Source organism: Astatotilapia calliptera, chromosome 10, assembly GCF_900246225.1.
Source record: "Astatotilapia calliptera chromosome 10, fAstCal1.2, whole genome shotgun sequence".
Taxonomy (NCBI): Eukaryota; Metazoa; Chordata; class Actinopteri; order Cichliformes; family Cichlidae; genus Astatotilapia; species Astatotilapia calliptera.
This window is the reverse complement of record NC_039311.1, coordinates 29,309,184-29,334,986: the sequence shown is the minus strand read 5'-3', so window position 1 is coordinate 29,334,986 and position 25,803 is coordinate 29,309,184. Positions and strand designations below refer to the sequence as shown.

Below are 25,803 nucleotides of genomic sequence, written 5' to 3'. Positions count from 1 at the left end.
GCAGTCGGTGTAGTTTTGGCAAAGCTTTCACTTTGAAGGTTTGGTTGTAGCTAATCAGATTCCTCAAGTCCTTAAAGTCTGGTGGTTTTCCTGCTGTCCTGGTGACAGCCTGCCCAGATTACCATTTTGTCAATTCTTGATGTCAGTCAACTGTCACGAGTCCTTTATTCTGCAGTCTATCTTGTCCTTGATCTGCAGTTCTAATCTAATCTGAACCTGCAGCAGGTGTTGCCAGTTTGCTGAGCTCATCAAAGCAGCAGAGCAGAACAAGGACCACTATCAGCTGCAGTCCAACATGATGGATTCAAGTCACAAAACATATAGTATTATTTAGTTTTTTCAAAACAAACGCAAAAAAAAAAAAAAAAAATGTCTGAGATCAAATCCGACTCTCTGAGAAACACTGCTGTCTGGGATGTTAGCAAAACTGGCACAACTCACTCAAAATCAAGATAAGAGACAAGAGGCAATCGAAAAGCATGTCTCATGCGGGCACAGATGCTCTGGGCCAAGCCAGACTGGCGCAAGAACGGGTTTTACAAAATGCCGTTGCTCAACAGAAACCAACATCCTGATTTCCAGCCGTCCTGCTACCGTGTTCACTCTGGCATGTTGTTATGTTGCATTAGTGCAAACAGAGAAGAAGACAGAAGTCCTGCACACTGAGATTAAAGTTCAGCCACCGTCACATAATGCTGACTTTTCTTTTTCTTTTTAATCAGCAATGCCAAACAGTCTTTCCAAGGTTGCTGAGTTAAGCAGAAGTCAAATCCTCAAGCATCTTTGGTTATAATTTTCAAACAGGCAATCTGTTGTGAAAGAAATGTAACATGCCTCTAAAGATGCTCTCTGTGAACGGTTCTTTATGGCTTTCACTGGCAACCAGTGTAAACAGCCTCTGCTCAACGAGGAGAAATAAAAACTTCTATGTTTAAAAACCGCAAAGCATATAAGATGTTCCCAGTTACTAAAGCCGTCTGCACTTCCAGTGGTACAGAGTAAAAGAATATCTGCACTTTTCTCAACTCCATCTTAGGTTTTTAGATTCTTTCTGCCAATCACATGTTGTGCTACTCTGAAAACCTTATTTCCAGTCACAGCAGGCAGCTCTTTTCAAACTGTGTCCTCCTTCCCAGCAGACAGAAAGTTTTAGCAAACAGCTTGTGAATTATGGATTTTGAATTCTGACGCTAATGCTATATTGAATGTAAATAAGGTGAGAAATATTAATTTTACATAATCTGAACTAAGTTATGGTGCTGAGTGGACTAATCTGACTGGTGAAAATAAGAAAGCACTCCAAGTATTTAATGTGCTTACACATCCTATTAAGTGGTTATATGCTTATGACATCTGTTTTTTGGGACATAGCCTAAAGAGCATTTGTTTTTGTTTTTACGAGTTGCCAACAGACCTACTTTCACTTTTACTATTTGCAACACTGAGCTGCAGTGTGACAGGGCTACGTGGTTTTGTGCATTGCTGTGCTAAAAATACAGATACGTGCAGGTTTAGCACCTGAGCAAGGACACGACGTAACCTTGAGTCCTGGTTTTCAGATCATTTTCTGCAACTTTCAGGTTTTAATGTAGAATGCAAACTGTGTGTTTATTAGTTTTTGTTTTTTCAGGGCTGTTCTTTTGCACAGTCAATATGTATGTATGTAAACACCTCATGCACTGTTACTTTTTAACGAAACTGTTTATAGTGCCACATTTCCTCTTATTTAAATTCTGTTAGTGGTAGTTGAGCTGCAGAGAGGAGGAGAGAACGAGTGGGAGTCAGCGAGAGAGAGAGAGAGAGAGAGAGAGAGGTGAAAAAGCGTTCAGATCGAGATTACGCAGAAGTGGATCAGTCAGTCCTGAGAAGACGAAGAAGAGCACAGAGAAAAATGAGGATCTTCGACTGAAATCTGGTATAACTTGAACCCACACCCACGTCATAGTTTGCATTAGTGTGCTTCTATGATAACTACATAACTGTCGATAATCTAAATATTTAAAGATGAATTATCACCTTTAAAGCAGCATGCTTTTGTACAGGTCTGGCTAGAGCTGATCATCATCATGCATTTCTTGTAGTCTGAGTTTCATTAATGTGGTTAAAAAAACAATACTCAGAGTTAAAGTTGAATTTGACTTTTGCATTATTAATATTAATTTCCCAGATTTTCTATTGAAATTTTATATTTTTCTCATGATTAATAATAACCTTGCTGTATGATTTTCACACTGTGTTTACGTCAAAAGTGAGGCTGAAAAAAATGGCACAGTCTGGACTGAAACAGTCTACTTAACAGCATGTTTTTATTTTAAGTTTCTTTACGGCTGGAAAAATCAAGTGTCTTTACATAAATGTACCTAAATATATTTGTTGTCTACGGTGAGTCAAATACTGAAAACCTCTGAAGTAATTTATTACTTTTGGCTGCATAATTCAGTCTTACTGAAAAATTCCAATGTCTTATCCAATGTTTGATATCAACTCAACTTTGATTGAGTTGCATACATGTATTGAATAATAAACAAATATACCAAGGCTTACAGGATTGCAAACACAGACCAATGTTGCAGGTTAGTTGGTCTGAAGGGAACATTTGAGTCCAAAACTTTTAAAGTGTTTTTTCTTTGCGACCACTGTGAATGAATTTTAAGGATTATATTGACTAAAAAGCGTAAAGCAGAAGAAAAATAACCCCTGAATTAACTGCAAAGTAAAAACTGCAAAGTACAGAGAACCTCTGCTTTCAGTGACAGTGCAGATCCAGCCAGTGTCCATAGGTCGCTTAGCAGAGAGTCCGGAGGTGACACTGTCAGTGTGGAGTTAGCTATTATTGCCAATATTGACAGAACTGTGGTGATGCTCCCAAAGTGACAGCATGTGCTTGTTGATCATTATACCATATATCATTTAATATTATATTTGATTATGACATTAAATATCTACTGAAGGTACAGGAATTTGTATCAGTCGTGCTTAAAAAGTGGTTCTTTGCTGGCATCAAGCCTTAAATCTTGTTTTCAGTTAATCTTTAAGTTCTATTATTTTGTTTTTTTTCTTCCAAGACTTTTTCCACCAGAGGTCCTGGGGGTCCATCTTTTAGCTTGCACACCCTGTACCCTCCTCCGCCTGGGCGGTGTGGCTGCTGTCAGCATCTCCAGGGCAGATCCATCCAGCTTCAGTAGCCTCCAGTAAGGTGAGCTTCACAACTTCAAGTAAAGTTCCCCACATTCTAGGAAACGCTGCTTCAATGTGCCATTGTTATTGTCATGGTCTCACTTGCAGCTGCTCTTACAGACGTCTGCCTCCACCTCTTGGAGAATTAATGAAAACAAACTGCTTCAGCAGCAGCTGCATTAAAGCTATAAGATGCACCCTAGATAAGAGCCAGACAAGTTCAGATAAAAACATGTTTAACTGGGTCGAGTTGGCAGACAGAGATGCTCTGAGCCCTGCTAGTTTGGTACAAGAACCGTTTTTTAAAATGTGCTTGCTCAGCAGACACTAACATGAAATCGTGTTCACAGCAGATAAACCTGCTGAACTCCAAAAGTAAAGACCAGGGACCAAATATCAGTGCAATCAGTGCAAACAGCAAGGAAGGAAGAAGCCCTGGACACAATCCAGGTTACAGACCAGCCACTGTCAATGTAACACTGGCTTTTCTTTATCAGCAATACAAAACTGTATTGTCCAAGGTGACCGAGTTCAGCAGCAAACCAGAGCTTTTACCCCACATAATATCTGCTCAACAGGGGGAAAGGGAACCATATGGCTTTTAAGTTCGAGCACCACAATGCATTTGACATGTTTCTAACTACAAATGTTCTTTTTGATTGAAGAGAAATTTCAGCTAAGATTCATCTGAATGCTGCACAAGTAGAAAAGTTGTGCTACCACCAGCACCCTTTTTTTTTACCTCCAGATTAATACCTACATCCCTTTTGTGATGTTAAAGTGAGACGGAGTAAAAAGTATCTGCAGTTTCCTTCAGCACCAACAAAGATTCTTTCAGCCAATCACTTTGAAAATATTTGTCTAATCACAGCTTTAGTTTAGTTTTTATTAGTTTAGTTTTCCAAGTTCACAAAATTGCTTCAGTTTGTTTTTAATGTTTTTCAAGTCCAGTTTTTATTTTTATTTAAGTTTACTGAAATGTTTTTTCACATCTAGTTTTAGTTTACTTTTAGTTAATTACAAAAACCTTACTGGACACTTAATGACAGTGTTATAAAATAGCTTGTGAATTGTGGAGTGTCAGATTTCTGACACTATTGCTAATATTTGGACATGTCTATATTGGACGTAAATAGAGGTGATAAATATGACTTTTGTTGTTTAATGTGGGGTTTTTTTTTTGTCTTTTTCAGTCTCCCATGTGTTCACTCCATAATTTATCATGCAGTGTGAACATAATTCAAAGAAAGTTACGAATAAACTGAAAGAATGCTGAGGTCACTCTTGGCTGAGAGTCAGTGTTTATGTCTTTGTGGAAGAGGCTACTCATAATGTTTTGGTGCATCTATACCTTCTGTATTACAGCAACAGAGGTGGCGACTTGTAACAACAGAAGGATGGTAGGCAGCAGTAAGCCAGCACCTTCTGACCGGGACACTAAGTCGGCCATGCCCGGGCCGCCGCTGTCATACTGCTCCGAGATGCTGCACAGCCAGGCTGACTCCTTCCTCATGGCAGCCCGACTCGTCCGCAGAGGATGGCCCAATGAAGGGACCAAAACAAACAGGCAGCTTTCACAATCTGAGGGTTCAGCACGTCAACCCATTTTCACCAGTTCAGAGGGGCATAAGACTCTAGTCAGGGTTAGGATTTGCCGTAAGGACCCCATGAGAAGTTGGACTCTTGATATGAGCAGTGGGGAGACATCCCTGGATGGAAAGACAGGCTTTGAAAAAGATGATAAAGCCAAAGAGACATCGGAAGGTGCAGCCTCACCAAACAGACCAGAAGAAAGACAGACAGGTGTAGTCTATGTTTGGAAATCTAGTTGTCGCATCACATGCAGACAGACCAGAAGATTCAAGGCCCCGGTGCTACCAGCCATTGCTGAAGTCGAAGTTTAAAAGAAGACCTGTAATTGAATCTACAGGTGTATGAAGTACAGGGTTAATGGTGATTGTAAACTTGAATTAAAAAGTGCTAAAGTACCTGTGAGTTTGTTTTCGCTTCATATAAGTAATTTCATTTGCCATCAGTTCAGGAGTCTTACAGATGAAAACCTTTGTTTTTGTTCTTCATTCAACTGGAATTATCCACAATCAAGATGCTCTTAAAACACCAGAGTAATTCTAAAATGGACTTTCCACTGTTGACAGTGTCTGCAAAAGTTACACGACTATACATCTCGCAAAATCTGAACACTGAAGACAAAATCGACCAGAAAAGGATTTTTCTTTAAAATAAACTATAATAATTCATAAGTACATCAGCTCCCTAACTGGCAACTCCCGATATACCAGCAGACTAGTGAAACAGAAGGTTAGCTAATAATCTCTGGTGATTTAAGCTACATTAGCTAATGTTTTGAACGCCATTTAGAGAACAAAGATAATTCCAGAAAATAAACTAAGATACGGTGTTATTAACACTATTAATTAGTTGTTTTTAAGGGTGCTCTGATGAAAGGGTCTAAACTCGCCTGTGACTGAGAAACACGCTATGGTGTGAGCTGAGTTTAACAGCAGCGCCATCTAGTGGCTTTTAGTGGAAACAGCAACTTCATTAACAACACTTCCCAAAAGGATAGGATTTGATTTTAGTAAACTGTGCTTATTTTACTGTTTCATTTTAGGTATTTAAGCAAAGATGAGAAAAATAAAGTCGATAGCTCTGGGTGTTGCCCAGCTGTCTCCAATAAAAATGTGGTTATTATTCTAACTACAATTATTACCTGCAAGACGCTCATTATGGCTCATTTTTTTTCCAGGTATAACAAAGAATGAACACGGGAAAAACAAACAGACAAAATATACCAGCTTTGGGGGGGAAGGGAGTTATCAGCTGAAGTGCAAAAAGCACCACCCTGCCTTTGCCATCGTTGTTTAGTTGTAGCTCAAGGAAGACGTCATTTTACCGTAGTGTACTTGCACTCTAGTCTCTTCATTCAGGCTTCAAAGAGAACGTCAGGTATTACTTTTCTTACCTGGAGTCCACAAAACATGGCAGTTTTTCCTTCAACTTCAGCCACATCTGAGCGATCATTGGGACAGGCCTGATTTTTTTTTTTTTTTTAAAAACGCATTTATTTTGTTTGCGCACAGCCACATTTCAGTTCAAAGCCCCAACACCAAACTACAGAGACAACTGCAGAAACGCAAGGTGCATCCTTCATCATCATCACAGAATGCCACCTAATGCACCAAGCATCAATAGTGATGAATTAATTTAAAAAAAAAAAAAAGTAACGCATGAAGCATCTACGTGCACATAATGGTGCGGACAGAGGTCCAGGTGACATCCAGGGAACACAGACGTTTGGATTTGGGATTCCCTGGAATTGGCATGCTGAGGTCAAACTGGGATCAATCACAAATGACTGAAAAATAAAAACCGCAGGGGCTCAATTGTAGTTCAGTAGGAAACTTCCTTTTCCTTTTTGGACAGTTTCTATTGAAACAGTTTTATCTAATGACTTGGACCATTAACAGTAACATTAAGAATTAAAAATACAAAGATCATTACAAACCAGAATGTTTATTACTAATAAATGCCAGAGACACTGGCTGAGACGACGACACTGGCCCTCAAGTCCGTCAAGAAAAGAAGAAAAAGAAAAAAAGACATTTAACTTCAGAAACGGTCATTTCTAAAACCAACGGCGTATGAAGAACACGATCTAAAGTGACAAAACATTTCCCCTCCCAGCACATCCCACACACCCCGCAGGCTTCCAGATGTTGGGTTCAAACAGCCTGGAACAGTCTTTTAACCTGTGTTTTACAACTGATGAAATCTGGCAAGTTAAAAATCCTTCTTAGGTACACTGGAATCCATGTAAGGAGGGACAAAGAGGAAAGAAAGGGGGGGAGGGGGGAAAAAAGAATTCCATAATCAACATTATCCTTGACATTTGAACTTTAATCCTAAACCCACTCAATGTTTCATATTCCTCCCCAAAACCTGGAAGCATCAGAACAAAATTTACTGAAAACTGTATTTATTTGTCAAAAAAGCTCCTTTACAGCGCCAAGATTTTCAACCTGTAAAGCCATCAAACATGTAAAATACAACCCTTACAATACAATAGAATCAAAACAGGTACCAAAAAGTACAGTAAAAATTACACTTCCGGTGGAAATGTGGAAGGGGACGAGGAAACAAAACAAAAACAAAAACACGAGGGAAAAATAAAAACTAAAACTGATAGGGTTTAAAAAACAAAAACAAAAAAAGAAAAGAAAAAAGTTACATTTCTGGTGTTTTCTGTACAAATGGTCTTCTGTCATAAAAGAGGTCGAGTCTGGCCCAGTGTGTGTCCGTCCAGCCGTCGGTCTCACTGGATCACTGGAGTCCTGAGGGGTGAAACACATTAATGACACAGCTGGAACAAACCATTCAAAGTCTAATCTTTTCAAAGGGAAATTAAACTTTTAAAAAGACAGCTTTCTATGAGTATTTTAACTTGAAAACTTCAATCTGTTCTCCACTTACAGCAGCTATTAGTAGCTCAGTGCCAAGTGAAACATCTAAGTGCTCTCTATTTCACTTTCAACAGCAGAGATGCTCCTGGCAGCCAATTTACTCAAGTTAGATTCTGACCCAAACAGATGCAGGAACTAACACGAGCATGAGGCTACAGGAGGACGTCCACATGTTCGCCAGTTTACTATGATCAAATACTCAGCTGAGACACAGCGCCAACTGTAAATGTGTCCTCCAGGTGTTCAAATGGAGTTGCATTAAAAAGAAACCAAAAATAAAAACAAAAGAGCAACTAGTCATCAGTTATGTCTGCAGGCATCTGTGTCCAGCAGTAAAACAATCCTGAACAATGATATTTATGCTAACTGCAGTCAGTCAGCAGCAGGTGGCTGCCTAACAGCTAACATTTTGGGGACCTGTGTTCTATTATTAAAACACAATATTTAATCCAACTGCCTGGCATTTCTGGTGACGATTGGAAAGGAATGTTTTCCCATTTGGTGAAAGCCAGGACTGACCCCACAGCTATGTTTGGGACAATGACAGGTCAAATCAAAGGGGAACTCATGCAAACTTGAAATTACAACAGCAAGGTGTGAGTGGGGGTCTAATAAGTCTATCCACTGTTTAAACTGGAATACGTAGCACTAGGACACAGTCGCACATGTTGCGTTGTAGCAATGTCATACCTTGCACTGCCAAGTGACCATCAGTATGGCTTGTAGTTGGCCTGGTGTCCCCCCCGCCTTGGGGTTTTTCCATAGCTGGCATTGCCCTGGTCTGTGAAGGAGACGCAGTATTAAAGCAAGAGCTCAACATCTGACAGATGATGTTTGAGTGTTAAGTAAAGAGCAGGACAGGAACCCAGTTCTCCGGCTCCCCAAACTACACTCTAGAGGCTTGAGAAGAAAACATGGCACTCAATGATGTCTTAAACACTAAAGATGGGTGGCAGGAACGAGGCAAACTCCAAGAGTCAAACCAGGAAACGCGAGCCAGATGTGTTTTGGCAAATTTTAGGTTGTTAACCCTTTAGAGCCGGTCGGAGCGGGCACGCTCTGTTTTGCGTAACTATTTTTAAATCCCGGTAGCTCTGCAACCACTTAAGCTAGCGCAATAATTTGTTTTGCATATGAAACCGGAGGAGTTGTACTTACATCTTATGCCATCATCTTGTCCTCGGTCACAGTTTCCTCCCACATATAGCTTTACAAAAACTGCATAAAAAGCACTTGCAGCAACAAAAACATAATATTCCAGAAACACGCTTTGCCGATCAGCTGTTCATAACACTTCCTATGTTGGAATATACGTCAGCACGAACTTTTGCATGTCCGCCATTGCCCGAAACCGGAAGCGACGTCATTTTCGTGGGTTTTTTTTTTTTTTACCATCAGGGCCACAGGGCCTATACTGTTTTTAAAAGTTATCTTTGACTTTATGACTTTCTGTGTCGTTTCTGGGATGCTTAGGACTCAAATTGCACTGCTGGAAATAGTTTATTTTGATGCATATGCTGCTTTTTTGCAAATTTGCAGTATAATATTTATTTTCGTTTTTCCTGCAGTGTATAAAAATTGGTGTATTTCAAAAATAAAACTATGAAGACACTCAAAATAAATTTCCTGTGGTGGGAAACTATTTTGTGCAACTTTTTTGTATTTACAGTTTTGAGGGATAAACCTCTTAAATTTCTCTAACTAGAAATATGTTAAAAAAGCAAAAACGATTTTCAATTTTTTTGTAGTTTATTGCACTTTTTTGCAATTTATGCAATTACTATGCACTTAATGCAGACATATTATTAAAATCTGGGCTATAATTGTTGTATTGATGTATAGCAACTTGAAATGCTCCCAAAAATGGCTCCACTGCATGTAAAAATATAATATAAGCTCTGGCGGACTTGGTTCTATGGTAGGTCTTAAAGGGTTAATGCAGCACCAACTTTATGCATCTATAGGAATATAACTGAGGGAAAAATGAACATCTTAAACGTTATGTTAGCAAGTTTATCAGAGCAAGTGGAACAGCTCAAAGGTCTAGAAGTACTGGCATGGCTACATCAAGCAGTTTACTCTTGTACTGTGGCTGTAGTGGGGGCGGGGTAAGGGGAAACAATCACAATCAGTACTGACGCGTACACCTCAGGTTTGGGCTTCGATGTGTTAACTGTTACTCCAAGTTACAACTCGTCTGCATGTTTGCACTTACTGTAATCGTATCCAGGACCATATCCGTAGTAACCAGAAGAGTAGTCATAGTTGCTGTAGTTGCCATATCCACCATAGCCATAGCCTTGGTTGCCATATCCTTGGTTCCAGTAGTTTCCATAGCCCTGGTTCCAGCCCTGGCTCTGACCTGAAACACAAAGTGCACATGAGTTTGGTCTAAACTTCAATATCATCCAACTCGAGAAGTACACGAGAAGTTCCAAATTACATATTAATACCCATTACCACTAAAACGTGCTGTCAACAGTGACCTAGCCTCTTAGCATTTACCCGATCATACAGATTCAAAACAAACAAGAAAATCCAGAAAGGAAGAGGGTGATCATCGTCATTTACCTCCACGGCCCCTGCCTCCTCGGCCTCCTCCATAGCCACCTCCACGCACTGTTCCGTACTGCTGCTGCTGGTACACCTCCTTTGGCTGAGCAATTTTCAGCTCACACTAAAAGAGATATACATACTGAAAAATCCATTCTCTCCTTTATGTGGCCTTTAAAACAAAACTAACGTTAAAACCGCCTTGCGATATTTATAAAAAACATTTGCAATTAAAGAGTGACCCACTTCCCATGTGTATACAGAGAAAACTCAAAGTTGTAAATTTCAAAAACATCTCAAGCATTAACTCAGGGTTTAACTACTGACTTGGTCAAACATCAGTTTGCAACAAGTTAATCTGTAGTGGCTTAATCTTTGTCACTCTTCACCAAAACAGATCACAGGTGAGGCTGCACTGTCCACCAGGTAGCTGATTAGAAGAATTTAAGCTGATTTCCAGCTGTACATCAGCACTTCTGGAATAACTGCTTACCCGGCCACCCTGGATGTTGTGGTATTTCTTCTCCAGACACTTCTTTACGCTGGTTTCCTCTTTGTATGTGATGAAGATGAATCCCCTCCTTTTCTTTGATTTGGGGTCAATTGGGAGCTCAATGGTTTCGATCTGAAAAAAAGGGAGGATTGGAGAAAAGATTTTGATCAGAAACAACAAATACGGTGCATGTAGTATGACAGTCTCAGGAGTAAATTATCTCTGCTTTAAAAATGTCGGCCACATCATTTAGTCAAACTTCAAACACACAAACAAGTGCCAGAATATCTCAGTTATTATTTATCCTTAACAGGATGACTTCCTCAAATTAATCTACAACTTTGTTGTTTACTGGCCAGTGGTGATGTACATGTGGTTAATTTATGGCTTGGACCAGTTTAGCTGGTAAGAACAGGATTAAAACTGTAAATAATGTGTTGAATTGCATGAGTGTACAAAGTTGGGCAAGTCAGTGGCTCTCAAACATATCCACGGAGTTTGTACAGGAGAATAAAAATGATACTGCCATCTACCCAAGTTTAACTCTGGAAACACTTAACCAAGAAGACTCAACATACAAGAGAGATGCAGTGGTTGCTGCATTCTAACCGCAGATATTTAAAATACATTTTATTTGAAACCAACCTCTCCAAAGGCGCCGAAGTATTCCCTGATGGTTTCCTCAGTTGCTTCTGGGTTCAAACCCCCAACAAAGATCTTCTTGACAGGATCCTTCTTCATAGCCATCGCCCTCTTAGGGTCGATATTGCGTCCATCCAGTCTGTGTTCCTTCTGCTCGAGTACCTGTGGATACAGATATATTACCATTAACAGACAATAACAGCACAGAGATTAGAGTCATCATCACAGAGATGACTAATAATGCAGACAAGGCAGTGTGGCTGATTAGCATATGATTCATTTATATTACTAAGAACCGTTCTCCCATAAAAGCTTCTGGAGCCCGTTCGGGATGAAATTATGCTCAGTTACGAGGGGAGTCACCTTATCCACGCTGGCAGAGTCTTTGAAGAGAACGAAACCAAAGCCTCGGGATCGGCCAGTGTTTGAGTCCATCTTGATGGTGCAGTCTGACACCTCACCGAACTTACTGAAGTAATCCTTCAGGTCCTTTTTACTCGTATCCCAGCTGAGGCCGCCCACGAACATTTTCCTGTAAAATTACATGTAGACATTGCTAACATTTCTTCATTTACAAGGTTTCACAGTTTATTTTCCCAAGGCTCATCATGCCAGCACGAGATCCTCGCACACATCACATGTGGCCAACCACAGTCCAACCAGACACTCACCCAGCATCCTCCTCTCCTTTGCTAGCGTCGATCTTTCCGCCATCTGTGTTGTTGTCCTGCTCCTCGTCCCCGGCCATCTGCTCCAGCTCAGCTCCATTCTGCTCCTCCTCTCCCTCGTTGCCGTTCTGCTCTGATGTCTCCATGAGCAGGTTGTCAGCGTCTGCCATTCTGACGGTGGGATCTTCAAATGACTGAGATGGGACAGGACAAAGTTTGAGAGATTGGAGAAGTAGGTAGCAGACTACATTAAACCAACATTTATCAATTCACGCACAACACTAACTGGAAGCGGTATTGTTTTCTTTACGTTTTTGATGCTTTATAAATACTCTTCAACAAGGACAAGAAACATTTTGTTCATATCACTACCTGATCCCATCTTTGCTCTCACTTGCTAATTTGTTCAAATAAGACTGATTAAAATTCAGCCACACTTATGCTGACTTTAAGTCGCTCTCACATTGGTTTTAAACTCACTCATACTTAAATGTACATTACATACTCTGCAACAGGCAGAACTTCTAAAATGCTGTTGATTTATTTACCAAAAGGATCCTCTCTGCAAAGTTTAACCAAAACAAAAAACGAGGCAGCACTTCCCATCTGAAAATACTGACGTTTAAACTACAGAATGGCTTTTACTAGCGTATAATAAATGTATGGTTTTAGTCCTATATTATTAGTTGATCTTCTGTGATCAACTAATAGTGTGTAGTATTTTAAACATTTGTTACTTTACATCTTAATTTCTAGTGATTTTTAGGATCCTACATTTTAAAATGTATAGTTTTAAAGGTCCTTTGTTAAAATAGTTAAACATAACCAATAGCATCATAACAAAACAACAGAATAGGCACATGGCTTTAAAAACACCCGGGATAAAAACTAATTAACTCTAAACAGATACACACAAAGAGTGTACTCATTTAAATTCAAGTAGCAATAGAAACTATTTTTTCCCAGAGTTTGGAAATTACTGTATAAGGAGAGCCGAAACACGGCCTAAAGATATTTCTATTCGTCCCTATTTTCAGAGAATATTGAGCATAAATCGGAATGCTAATAAAGAGCCGCATACATAATGCTAACTGAATGCTAATTTTAAGTTAAAGCGTTAGTCCGATCATTGCAATGGCGCCATATATCGGCAGGTTATTTATTATTTACACACCACCGACCATCATCAGTAATAAGACAGTTACACGCAGTTGTGCGTGCACCAGTGACCCCACAGCCGCGGTTGAAAGGAAAGAAAGAGCGTGAGTCTTCCATGTTGTCCAAACGTTTAAGCGGACCGCGCTTTGCTCCGTTACCGCTCGGGGCAGACAGCAGGCCCGGCTATCAGATGGGCAACCAACCAAACACAAAAACCGTTTAGATGATATAAAGTGCACTTAAAAACTGCCATTATGCACAACGGATGAGAATCATCAAGAGAACAAGAGACTCATAGCGTGCAAAAGCCGCGCTAACGCACATTAGCACGCTGCAGCTAACGAACTAGCCATGCTTACAGGCTAACAAGAAAACACCGCACACGAACAAAATGGTCGCCGCAGAAGAATCACGATGGAAATAAGCACGATATAAACCGGAACTCCTACAGTTTCTATTTACTACTCTTATATTTGCTATTACCCAAAATAACAATAAAAACGTGTTCTTACTTTGACTGAAAATACCGGGGACGCCGAGTGGCTGTTCAAAATGGACACGCTCCAAATTCGCCGCTAACTCGTGGCAACATATATATGACCGGATGTGACCAAGAAACAACCACGTCGTAATGTCGACATGCGTGATTGGACGAAAGCGACCCTTTTGAAGTTAAAGGCGTTGGATCATTGGTTGACTGTTCGCCCGCTGTGACAAAAGCCACATTCAGTAGCCAAACGTCCTTCCTGCTTCCTGTGTTCTGCTTTCTTTTTAGAGTGGCGTCTCAAAAGAAACGTTTTAAACATGCTAGGCTTAAAAGCGTGAATAATACTAATGTGTGTTTCCGTAGCTTCATTTTAGTCGGCTACAAATAGCTTTAAAAGTGAAACCGATGTTTGTACTGTAGCTTCGCTACATTGTTACGATCCTCTGCGACATCAGGGATTAAAGAAGACATTTTGTACTGTTCATATTTGTCACACGAACATGTTTCAGATCATCAATAATATTTTAATATTAGACAAAGATAACCTACGAAAAAATAAAAATACCGTTTTTAAATGGTGATTTTATTTATTAATGGGAAAAATGCCCCTATGAGAATTAGTAATCGCCCCCTAAACCTAATAACTGGTTGTACAACCCATGGTAGCGAGAACTAATAAGTCTTTCACATTGCTGTGGAGGTTTTTTTTTGCCAATTATTATTTGTAGAATTAATAATAATAATACATTTTATTTGAAAGCGCCTTTCAAAAACACTCAAGGTCACGTACACCATAGGTGTCAAACTCTGGCCCGTGGGCCAAATTTGGCCCGCAACCTAATTACATTTGGCCCGCGAAGCCATACCAAATTACTATTAGAGCTTGCCTACTGGTATTATACAGCTAATATATATATTGTTTAGTATTAAGCTTTGCATGTTCCATATTCAGTTTTTCAGCAAAACGTGTTTGAGTCCATAAGAAAAGATTCATTCTTATATCTGGAGGAATAAATATATTTCAATAAATATTAACGTTAGCCCTGTTCCAGTTTTGAATTTTGGCCCACTGTGTATTTGAGTTTGACGCCCCTGCTGTACACAGTAGAATAAAAGCAACATAAAAGCAAGCAGTTTACAGCAGCGGTCCCCAACCCCCGGGCCTTGGACCGGTACCGGTCCGTGAGTCGTTCGGTACCGGGCCGCGAGAGTTGAGGCTCAGGTGTGAAATGTATAGTTTTCAGGGTTTTTATCGGTTTTCAGCGTTATTTTGTTATCGTTTTTATCGTTTACTCGGTTTTCCTGGGTCTTTTCACGTGTGTTATGAATAAATTTTCTTTTTTTCGGTACGGTACTAGTTTTATTTTGTTGTATTTATCCGCGACACCTTAAAGGCCGGTCCGTGAAAATATTGTCGGGCGTAAATCGGTCCGTGGCGCAAAAAAGGTTGGGGACCGCTGGTTTACAGAATTGTTTTAATGTAGTCAGATTGGAGGGTTTTTGAACCTGAATGTCCTGTTTACGGTCATGCCAAAGCACCTGAATCTGGTTTAAGTCTGAACTTTGACTACACACTCTTTGCCTTCTTCTTCTTCTTCTCCTTCTTTTTTAGCCTTTTAGAGGTGGACTTGCTGAGAATCAGAATCATCTGTCTTTGGCCAAGTTTGTGCACACACACACACACACACACACACACACACACACACGCACACACACACACACACACACACACACACACACACACACACACACACACACACACACAAATAGACAGTACATGCAGTATATATACAAACTATAGGTTTTTTATGGCAAGTCTTCCAGGTGCTGAAGCAGCAAAGTGACCCTAAACAATCACACTACCACCACGATGTTTGATTATTGGTATGATATTCTTTTTCTGAAATCTGTTAATTTTACACCAGATGTAACAGGTCTTAAACCTTCCAAAAAGTTCATCTTCTGTCTCCTCAATCCACAGAATGTTTTCCCAAACGTTTTGGGGATCATCAAGATGTTTTTGGCAAATGTGAGACGAGCCTTTGTGTTCTTTTGCAGTGGTTTCATCTTGGAACTCTGCCATGGATAGCATTTTTGCCCCCAGTCTCTTTCTTATTGGTGAATGACGACCTGACCTTAACTGGGGGAAGTGAGGCCTTCAGTTCTTTAGAGGTTATTCTTGGTTCTTTTGTGACCTCCTCGATGACTCGTTGATGCTCTCTTGCAATAATTTTGGTGGACTGTCCAGCCACTTCCTGGGAAGGTTTTTTCATTTGTGGATCATGGCTGTTACTTATTGATGTGTTACACTAATGCAAATTTTAGCATTGATCCGTATACAAATATAGGTCTAATATTGCTGATGCCAATACTTTTACCCTATAAAGGCAGCATATGTAGAGGAGAGCAGTGTGTCATGATTTATGAGATGAATCATCATTAATTAGACACGTATGTGAGAATGCTGTTTGTAGATTACAGCTCAGTATTCAATACCATCGTTCCCTCGAAGCTGGACAGGAAACTGCAGGATCTAGGACTGAGCACCTCCCTCTGCAGCTGGATCCTTAACTTCCTGTCTGACAGACGCCAAGTGGTCAGACTGGGCAGCATCACCTCATCCCCCATCACACTGAATACTGGTGCTCCACAGGGGTGTGTACTGAGCCCTCTCCTGTACTCACTCTACACCTATGACTGCACGGCCACTAACAATTCCAACATCATTGTGAAGTTTGCGGACGACACTACAGTGGTGGGTCTTATCACCAACGGTGATGAGACGGCTTACAGGGAGGAGATCAGCGCACTGACCCACTGGCGCCTCCGGGAACGGTGCCCAATCGAGGAGGGCAGGGATAGCTCAGTAGGTAGAGTGGTTGGGGGTTGGGTCAAATGCAGAGAAAAACAAATAATTTCCCCACGGGGATCAATAAAGTATACACTATTATTATATATACACACACGTAGAAAAACATATTTAGTATACACATTCAGTAATGCATACACTCTTATATTGTACATATATTTATTCATATAACTCTCAGATTTAGCCATTCTTATATTTTGCTTGTTCTTATGGTATTGTATTTTTGCACACCTCTGTTGCTTGTGAAGCTCGCACACAAGAATTTCACTCGCATGTCCTGTACCAGTGTACCTGCACATGTGATGTGACAATAAAAGTGATTTGATTTGATTAAATTAGCAAATTCTGAACAAATTTTAATGACTACTGTATCACTGTCAATTTCCCCCACAATAATTCATTAATACAACAAAGCACACTTTTCAGCATTTGACACATCCCACACAAAAAAGCTCACATTTTGCGTATTTTGCTCGTTTGTGTTGTTGTGTTTGCACATCTCTGTTGCTTGAGGGGCTCGCACACAAGAATTTCACTCGCATGTGCTGTGCCAGTGTGCCTGCACATGTGATGTGACAATAAAAGTGATTTGATTTGATTTGATTTTGACATACAGAGAAAAATAATAGTGAACAGGACTCAGGTCAACTTATTCTTGCAGAACCTCCACAACAGCCCCAGGTTCTCATGCAACACCACCCCTGTGTTAAAGAAAATCTTTCCATTCAGGAGTTGTAATCTGTAGGAAATTGAGGGAAAGTAGGTTTAAACTATAGTTACAGGCCAGAGAGTGATTCTTCATTTACACCAGAGCCAAATAATGTGGGGTAGAAACAAATGTACTTAAAACACAAGAGTGCTGGGGATTTGTAAATAGGGCAAAACGTGCCAGTCCTGGTGGTCAGGACGACTGTTTACTGCTTTATCGGGCAAGTTGAGGCACGTACAACATGGGCACACACACACACACACTCATACACACACACAGTAAAGGGTATCTGTGGAGACAGTTGTGTTTCAGCAGTGGTCACTTGTAAACAGAATGAGAACTGCAGCAACGACAGGTAAGAACGCAGCACATTTTAAACATGACTAAATTCTTTCTTTTTCTACTTTTTTTCAGTAAAAATATTTTCCAAGTTTACTTAATCCATCCAGTTGTGTCAAAGTAATGATTATGCACTATACTAAATGTGTAACATGACTGACATGCCAGTTGAAGAGTTTGTTTTGGAAATGGAGGATGGAAAGGCCATCAGGCTCAAACCTCAACCCTTTTTGGATCTTCACTCAGCAATAATAATCTAATTAGAGCTTTATGTCCCTGTCTTCCTTTTCCCTGCAATGTGGATTTTCCAGATTTGTAGATGTGGATAAATAAAAAAGTTAAAAATCCTTAACTGGAGTGGGTATTGTTATTTAATTTTAACTAAAATTACGTATTAGACTTTGTCTTTACATCAAATATTAACTTTTTAAGAAGTCATTGCTTTATAGAAACAGATTAAAACATGACACAACCTGTTTCTTGCACATACGCACACACAAAAAGTATGGTTGTGGTGCTAAGGCCCATACGTTGTTACCAAAGACCAAGTATAAGAGTGAGAAAAGTTGTCTTAGACAGTGTGACTGCTTTTGTTGTTCTAATAATGATCTCTTACTGCATGTGACTCATTCAAACTTTTTTTTCCACGGCAAAAATGCATTAGAAGGCATAGACGTGGCTTTGCAAAGTGGTGACTTCACTCTTTTACAGAAGTATAGGACTAGTTTATTGAGCTCCCTCCTGGAGTGTCTGAAGGTTGCCTGGTAACTGCTCAGAGCTAATCACATGAAAAAAAGGCTTTTTGCACTTCTGCTTGTCGGGATTTATAAAGTGCGTATGGATTAAGTGGTGGATTTTGGATGTTTTGATAAACAGATCCGGCACCTTCTGGTCAGAACAGGGTTACAGATTCCCTGTTTTTCCAGTCTGAGTAATCTGCTCCCTGTACCCTTACATTTACTAAACATGAAAATGGCATTTGCTAATGCTTCAAGCTATTTTTGACACACACTATTACATTGTAAAACTGTGTTGTAATTTGCATGTACTCATTTGCCCTAAACAACATATTTAAGCTACTTCTGGCTGCTCCTTTGCCCAAAGGTTCACTACAGGAGCTCTGCAAGTTTGATTCAAATAGTTTTATGCCAGATACGCTTCATAATGAATAATGAAGACATTTTTGTCTTTGGCCGGAATTGAACCAGCAACAGTTTAATTGTAAAACATGTTAACCACCAGAACAACTTCCAGATAAACATAATCTGCTTTCTGGGATAACCACTGCACACCATTGGAGGATTTAAGAAAAAAAATCCTGTCAGAGGAAGCATTGGTTATTATAAGAGCTTGAAAAAAGTGGGCAGCTGGCTGCTTGAGATTGTGAAGACATTTCCCTTTGTATCCAAAACACTTCTGTTCTAAAAATAAAAGGCAGACAGTCCCAGGTATTGGCAGCTCGTTGACCTGCTATTCATCATGCGAGTCATCACATGAGCCAAGGTCTGGGGGGAAAAAACAAAATCAACAAAACAAAAACGAGTCATTACCGTCACTGGGGGTTAAAGGTGAAACCACTGTGAGACTTTGCCCCATCCCACGATGTGCTTTATTGATGTTACCTGAAGGAAGGTGTGAGTGGGGGGTTTTGTTTGTTTTTTAAGAAGTGGGAAAATCACATGTGGTTCCATTTAACTGACTGAACTAAATACAAAGTTACAAAATATAACAAAAATTATAAAAATCTCAGAATATTACGCAGATTTTATATATATATATATATATATGATTGACATTGGAATTGTAACTATATAACTATTTTCACTGTAGAGGATGTGCAAATGTTAAGGTTGTGCATCTATTGCACGCTCTGCTTAGTTGGATGGGTTACAGAGAGAGATGGCCGAATTCAGGAATGATTTCCTGTGCCGTTCAGTGATGCAGATGGGCAATCTCGTAAGGTATCAGAAACAAGGTTTATGCAAGAAAAGGGTCTCCTGCACTTCTGCTAAAAATATTGCAGGTGTGACACCAGGACCAGACACTGCACAAGGGCCTTCAATGAAGAGTAAAAATGAAACTGACAAAAGGCAAGCTAAAGGGGACAAAAATATACATTTTATTACAACAAGCATTTACTGCAAGATTACAAGTTTCTGATGGTCAGTGTGATTGGGGTGGCTGTATAGGCAGTGTCGTTAGCTGATTGTTCTTACACGCTAATCACTAACTACACTACCAGTACAACCACCACACACACCAGCGCAGCTGTATTTCCTTCCAGACTGACCCGCTTTACAGGTAAATATAGATTCAGTGTTTTTCAAAGAACTTTTGGATGTTTTATCTAAAAGTCCTAAATGTTAGGTTAACTAAAACTGTTTAAGAGAGGGAGAAAAAACCAAAACAAGACATGTTATGGCCAGTAGAGCTGGCATGAATCTATTTATTTCTTTTCAATGACAGGTCAATGTTACTTTATTCACACTTTAATTTAAAAAAGACAATTAGAGTGAAGAATTATTTAAAATATCAATTTTCACATCTTAAAAACATACTTAAACAGCATTACTTTAAATCAGGTACAAATAAGCTTATCCTTTAAAAGATGTACAAAGTGTGTGGCCTAAATCCGACATCAGCAGGAACCAGATTCTGGTTTGTAGCTTTAAGGCTAGGATCGCGATTTGCTGACCCAGTGGTACTTGTCAACACGAGGCCCAGTGAAGGTGAACGTGGCTCGATAGGATCTGAAGCCTTTCTGGCTTGAGAAGTGGGCTCCAGCAGGAGCGCCATGAGGTGGGAACATGTCTCCTGGAAAGCCTTTCCGCTTCTCCCTCAGCCAGCTCTGAGGGGCACCTGGAGAGAACTCGCTGAACTGAAGACAGGTACAACAAAGTCATTTAGAAAACCTGAGATCTCTTAGAGAAGTTACTAAAAATACTTTGCAAAGCTCTAGCTTTAAAAATGTTATTCAGCAGAATTACATTTTTTTTTTTTTGGCTAAAAACCTGCTCCTGAAGATGGTCAATCAACTTGCACTTTCAGGAAGCCTACTTTTTCCAAGTCTCATGTTAATGAGCTTACAGAGAATATGTTAAGATATAAAACACTACCATCATCATCGTCATAAAACAAGCTTGGGAGGCTTTAAATTGTCCTGCATTTCATATATTGAACTCACCCTGTAAACACTGTTGGGGTTGCTAACAGTCGGAATGGTTTTGGGTTCACTGTTCATGGGTGGGATTTGAGGGCAGAGGGTTGAAAGGCTGCTGCTGCTGGTAGTCGTGCTCATGCTGTTGTCTCCACCTCCATCTTCATCCTCATCTGATGAGCTTCCTGATGGGACCTCGAGACTCGCCCGTTCCACAGCTTCATGGATGCGGCGGGATAATTCCCCATTACCGCGCCGACAGTTGTCCACCACTGAGACGCAGAATGGACTGCTGTGTTCACCATACCTGCAGGGATTCAAAAGAAAATTAGAAACTGACGGCAAATTCAGGTTTCACGATTTCTTTGTACATGTACAATGACAATAAAGGGCTTTTCCATTATGAGGCCAGAAGTTCCACCTTAACACTGCTCTAAACATTTGTTCCCCCACCACTCCTTGTCCTAATGTTCTAGAAACCTGCCAGAGCTGTGACAACATCAGCCCGACTCATGTGCTTCACATATCTTTAGTTTAGTGGCAGGAAATCAGGACAAAAAAAGCTCCAGTAAGGAAGCCAAATCAGCCCTTTTCAGTCACAATCCATTCCTTCCCTTAGCAGCAATGATCAAGTACACAACTATGAATATATTAGTACATGCCCATGACAAACTTAATTACAAGTAATCCGATGCTTATTTGTAAAAATGAAATTACAACTATAGGTGTGGTAGATGCACAAGGTAAAATAGTTAACAAAAAACAGGTCATTTTATCTTCGTGCTAAATGGTTGTCAGCCAATGCAATGGTATATTGATATAGCTAAGAACCTTCAGTTTGGCTGTTAACTCCTGGTGGTCTAGGAGAAGTTGAGATAAAGATTTTGTGTATTATAGAAAGACACTCGTTTTATTGATTCAACATTAGGTTTGTAACTCGCTGAACCACTTGTTAGCTCTAGCTTTGGCATGAAGACACTGCTAACTAATCATATCACCACCTGTTTGAGCCATATAAAAAAAAAAAAAAGTTGATTAGACCAATTTATTTGCACTTTTCCTCAAGTCTTGTCACTGTGTGGATGATCAATAATTAGATTATAATTAAGCATTTACTTCAAACTCTGCTTTTAAACTGACATTAAAATAAATGGTTATTCATGTCTTAATGATATTACCATCTGGTTAGTAAGTTAGATGTGAAACCAAAAAGGACTGAGGACTTTGAAACAATGTAACCTGCAGCGTCGCACAAATGCAAGGTGACTAATGATTAAAGCAAACCTGCAGGACACCTCTCCAGGGTCGACCCACACTGTCAGCTCCTGGGGCAGGCCCAGGTCCTCGTACCTCACCCCGCTCCGCTCGCAGACCTGCTCCAGCACCGGGTCCTGTAGCCGAACACTGTTCATACGCAGACACCTGAAAAACACCGGGCAGCTCAAAGAAAGTTTTTTTTTTTTTTTTTTTTTTTTTTTTTTTAAATAGTGTTGCAATTTCACATGTCACCAAGATGTCAAGTCCAGTAAAAATCCAATTAAAATATAGATGGAAGAGTAGTAGTTGGTGCCAGTTAAAGGTGGTTTAAAGCCAGACAATTAGGAATAGCATCAGCACATTAGTTCTTTAAATGGTACAAAAACAAACTGAAGATCTCTTTCATGAATCCTAAAATTGTACGATTTCTTTATGTCCCGAATCAAATGAGAAAATGCAGAATATTGAACTACAGAGTCGCCTGTAGTGTGCAATGCAAGCCCCATTTATTTTAATTAGAGCACAAAAAGAGGGGGGGGGGGGGGTATTTCCCACGACAACACCTAATATTACAGGGTCTAGCACCACTCAAAGTGAGCAGTGGAACGCAACTTTGTGCATTTACTCCAGTACTTTACTTAAGCACAGCTGCAATGCAAATGTATTTCTATTGTGCTGGTTTCTACTCCCTGCACCACTGTAAGGAGTCTTGTACTTTGAGTCTTCAGACCTCTCCTTTGGTTGCTCAGATAAAGTGAGCAGATTCTAAGTCAAGCATTTTTCTGAGCAGCTGAGCAAAGCTTAAAATTAACCTGCCAACATTTAGATTGATATCCATTATATTCCTGTGAATAAACCTGAGAGCTGCAGTCCTGCTTCTTACTGAGGCCAGTAGAGTGGAGCATTACAAGTGTTTTTCCAGGTGTTTTGATCATTTACAAGGTTAAATAACTCAAGTATAACAGTTGGTATTTTAAGTAAAGAATCAATACTTTCAATTACAAAGTGGGTTCATAATATTTGTTGCATTTCTGAAGGCAGAAAGAGTTTCATAACCTTACAATTTTAAAGATTTGGATACTTTATAGCCAAGTACATTTAATACAATCAGCAGCTGCAACATTAAAGTGACATTCATTAAAAATAAAATCAGTAATTGTATCAAAATATACAAAATAACATAAAGTTACTAAAGCAAACATATTCATTAAGAATTTTGACTGAGAAACATTTAACATTATTTCAGCAGCGAGACCTTTACCTAAGGATAGATACTTTACAAAACAGCTGTTCACTACAAAAAGGTTCTCAGGCTCCAACTCAGCCACTTCATTTTTATCTATACAGCACCAAATCACAACAGTCACCTCAAGGCAGTTTATGTTCAAAGTTAACATGCCTGCAATAACACTCTGGATGCAGTACATGTACATAAGCCACCAGTCTGAAAAATACTTAAATCATTTTATTTTTAACCATTTATTTCTGATCAAATAATCTGATTTCCTGTGGGTCCCCAACCAACTTGTCTTATAGTAAATCCATACAACTTAAAAGGAGAGTGCCAAATGGATACACATTCAAGCTTTGAAACAAAGTTTTTCCTCTTAAATTTAATTGAGTTTTAATTTTTAATATTATGTTTGGTTAACTTTTCATTTTTAAAGGGGAAGCAGGACCTTCAGCCATTTTGAAACAACCAAAAATAAATTTAAAAAAAAAAATTGCTTTTGGATTACTGACCTGTAGGCCTGACCCCTGGCGGGTGCACTTGGGTGCCAGTGGTTCTTGTAGTTCTCAAACAGAAGGGAGGTGAGGGAAGCAGCAAAGCGCTCTCTGCTGTCATTGTCCAGACATCCGTATCTCTTCACCAGCCGAGCCAAAAAGAACACAGCGGCAGCAATTTCCTCCTTCATGGCGACACACTTACCGAGCACAGCAAACTGAAACCGTAATTTAAAAAAAATTATCTCTTCAGATAAAACGCATGTAGGGATCCTAGTACCACAGAAAATAAAAACATCCAGAGCAAACTGGAAACCAAACCAAACAATTCAAGCAAACATATTTGCTGCTGAAGCTCAACAGAGAACTCAGCTTGAATTGTAAGGCAGCTTCATCAAAGACACCAAAACACAAATATATCCACATGCATCTAAATGTGCAAACGCAGCAGCACCCTTCTCAGCAGTGAAACCTCACTCAAATCAAATTCTAAAAGAGTTTTTAATAAAACCACCGTTCAGCTGTGCGACCAGCTGCCACAGCTGATGCTGATTTACTTAATGACTCCTCTCAGGGTTAAAATGTAAACAACGCCCTGTCTGCACTTCTTCAATGTTAAAATGCCCCAAATTCAATGAAATGTGTGAACAGTTCTGTGCAGCAGGAACAGACTTCTACATTAAATCTGTCCATAAAGCCCAAGCAGAGAGAATATTTACATTTCTCAGCTCATCAGCACATAAGAAGAGAGGCATTTCTGATGATGGTGCAAGACTGAAAAAGTTGTTTTTACAACTTATATTTATTTTGTTGAGCCAGTTTCATTTAAAATCACTTTCACTTATTTATGGTGATACTGTTGTGCAAGACGGTTCTGGGGCCGTTCTCTGTGGAGCTTGGATGTTCTATACCTGCACGTGTTCTCCGTGGTTCCTCCCACAGTCCAGAGACATACATGTTTCTAGAGTGATTCTAGAAATATGCATGATAGACTAGCAGCTCATCATAATCCTAGCAAGATATTTACCTCTGGAGTTGTTAGTCAGTGATTACATCGAGCCTATTTTGTATTTTAAATGTGACTCTAATCATGCTTGTAATTGATTATTTACTTTTATACAATAAATATGTAGCTTGCAAGGAAAAAGAACAATACATATATTTTTGTTATTCATTTGTTTGGCGTTCACGAACAGCCTATTTTGTCACCTGACTATATACGGTGATATGATGAAGATGAAAGGAATAACGTGATAAATTAACACGTCTGCCACGTCATGTCTTTTCATACATGAGCGAAGCAATTGTGCCACAGGCCTGGCAAAAACCATTACAGTGCACAGAAAGCCAGAGGCGGGGAACACAGCTGTGAGATACCAATGTAAGTTTTCCAAACAGTTTATCAGACAGGTCCAAGGTTGTTGCCTCAATTTTGGGAAAATGAGTGAAACAAACAGATCCTTTTTTTGTACACGCAAGTGAAACCTTCCTCTAAGTAGGCCTGGAAATTATTCTCTTGATAAACTGATTAATCGGTCAACTATCCTATTAACAAGGAAATCTGTTTGGTTTTTTTTTTCAGGTTTCAACATGACAAATAGTCATGCAATCTACTTCAAACACACATTTTTGCTTTTCCTTTTAACCTCACTAATAAAACAGGGATTGTCTCCTTGTTAGTTTTTTTCTGCTTCACTTACCCCATCCCTCATCCAGTCCTTGAACCTTGAAGATGTATCACTGGGGACCTAAGTAAGCTTCACAGTTGTGTGCATCACCATTGGGGTTTAGTCTTTTCCATGTTGCTGATCCTTTGATATTGCTCTCTTGCTCGCTATATAAATATCTCTTCTCATATGTGCAAAAGTTTTAGGAAGGTGTGAAAAAATGCTGTGAACAAAGAATGCTTTAAGAAATATAAATGATTGTTTATTGGCCCCAAATGTATTCTGCAGTAGGATGACAACTCCAAACAAACACCCAAAGCCATTAAGAACTATCTTCAGCATAAAGAAGAACAAGAAGTACTGGAAGTGATGGTACGGCCCCCACAGAGCCCTGATCTCATCATCGAGTGTGTCTGGGATT

The 25,803-nt window shown here is 39.7% G+C and overlaps 2 protein-coding genes and 1 long non-coding RNA gene across 3 annotated transcripts; 1 reads left to right on the top strand and 2 right to left on the bottom strand.

The window, feature by feature from the left end:
• The first annotated feature begins 1,766 nt into the window (after positions 1-1,766).
• Positions 1,767-5,165, top strand: LOC113030627 (uncharacterized). Its single transcript, XR_003273615.1, has 3 exons — positions 1,767-1,915; positions 3,066-3,196; positions 4,543-5,165. It is a non-coding gene; the product is annotated as an uncharacterized LOC113030627 (long non-coding RNA).
• A 2,213-nt stretch (positions 5,166-7,378) lies between these two features.
• Positions 7,379-13,818, bottom strand: LOC113030626 (heterogeneous nuclear ribonucleoprotein A/B-like). Its single transcript, XM_026182236.1, has 9 exons — positions 13,685-13,818; positions 12,018-12,208; positions 11,710-11,878; positions 11,350-11,508; positions 10,705-10,836; positions 10,230-10,335; positions 9,874-10,020; positions 8,349-8,439; positions 7,379-7,529 (listed from the first exon to the last, which is right to left on the bottom strand). The coding sequence occupies exons 2-8, from the start codon at positions 12,182-12,184 to the stop codon at positions 8,369-8,371; spliced, it is 951 nt and encodes a 316-aa protein (XP_026038021.1). The 5' UTR covers positions 12,185-12,208; positions 13,685-13,818; the 3' UTR covers positions 7,379-7,529; positions 8,349-8,368.
• Positions 13,819-19,988: 6,170 nt separating this feature from the next.
• On the bottom strand, positions 19,989-24,242 carry btg4 (B-cell translocation gene 4). Its single transcript, XM_026182639.1, has 4 exons — positions 23,734-24,242; positions 22,018-22,155; positions 20,761-21,040; positions 19,989-20,454 (listed from the first exon to the last, which is right to left on the bottom strand). Exons 1-4 carry the CDS (start codon positions 23,904-23,906, stop codon positions 20,251-20,253), a joined length of 795 nt encoding a protein of 264 aa, XP_026038424.1. The 5' UTR covers positions 23,907-24,242; the 3' UTR covers positions 19,989-20,250.
• Positions 24,243-25,803: the final 1,561 nt, after the last annotated feature.

Bases quoted from the DNA above. Each gene is read 5' to 3' on its own strand.
- LOC113030626 (XM_026182236.1), bottom strand. From the start codon at position 12,184: ATGGCAGACGCTGACAACCTGCTCATGGAGACATCAGAGCAGAACGGC. The intron at 11,879-12,017 runs GTGAGTGTCTGG...GTAATTTTACAG, and splicing joins AAAGGAGAGGAGGATGCTGG to GAAAATGTTCGTGGGCGGCC. The intron at 10,837-11,349 runs GTTGGTTTCAAA...CCTTTTTTTCAG, and splicing joins ACTTCGGCGCCTTTGGAGAG to ATCGAAACCATTGAGCTCCC.
- btg4 (XM_026182639.1), bottom strand. From the start codon at position 23,906: ATGAAGGAGGAAATTGCTGCCGCTGTGTTCTTTTTGGCTCGGCTGGTG. The intron at 22,156-23,733 runs GTCAGTAATCCA...GGTGTTTTTCAG, and splicing joins GCCAGGGGTCAGGCCTACAG to GTGTCTGCGTATGAACAGTG. The intron at 21,041-22,017 runs GTTTGCTTTAAT...GAATCCCTGCAG, and splicing joins CCTGGAGAGGTGTCCTGCAG to GTATGGTGAACACAGCAGTC.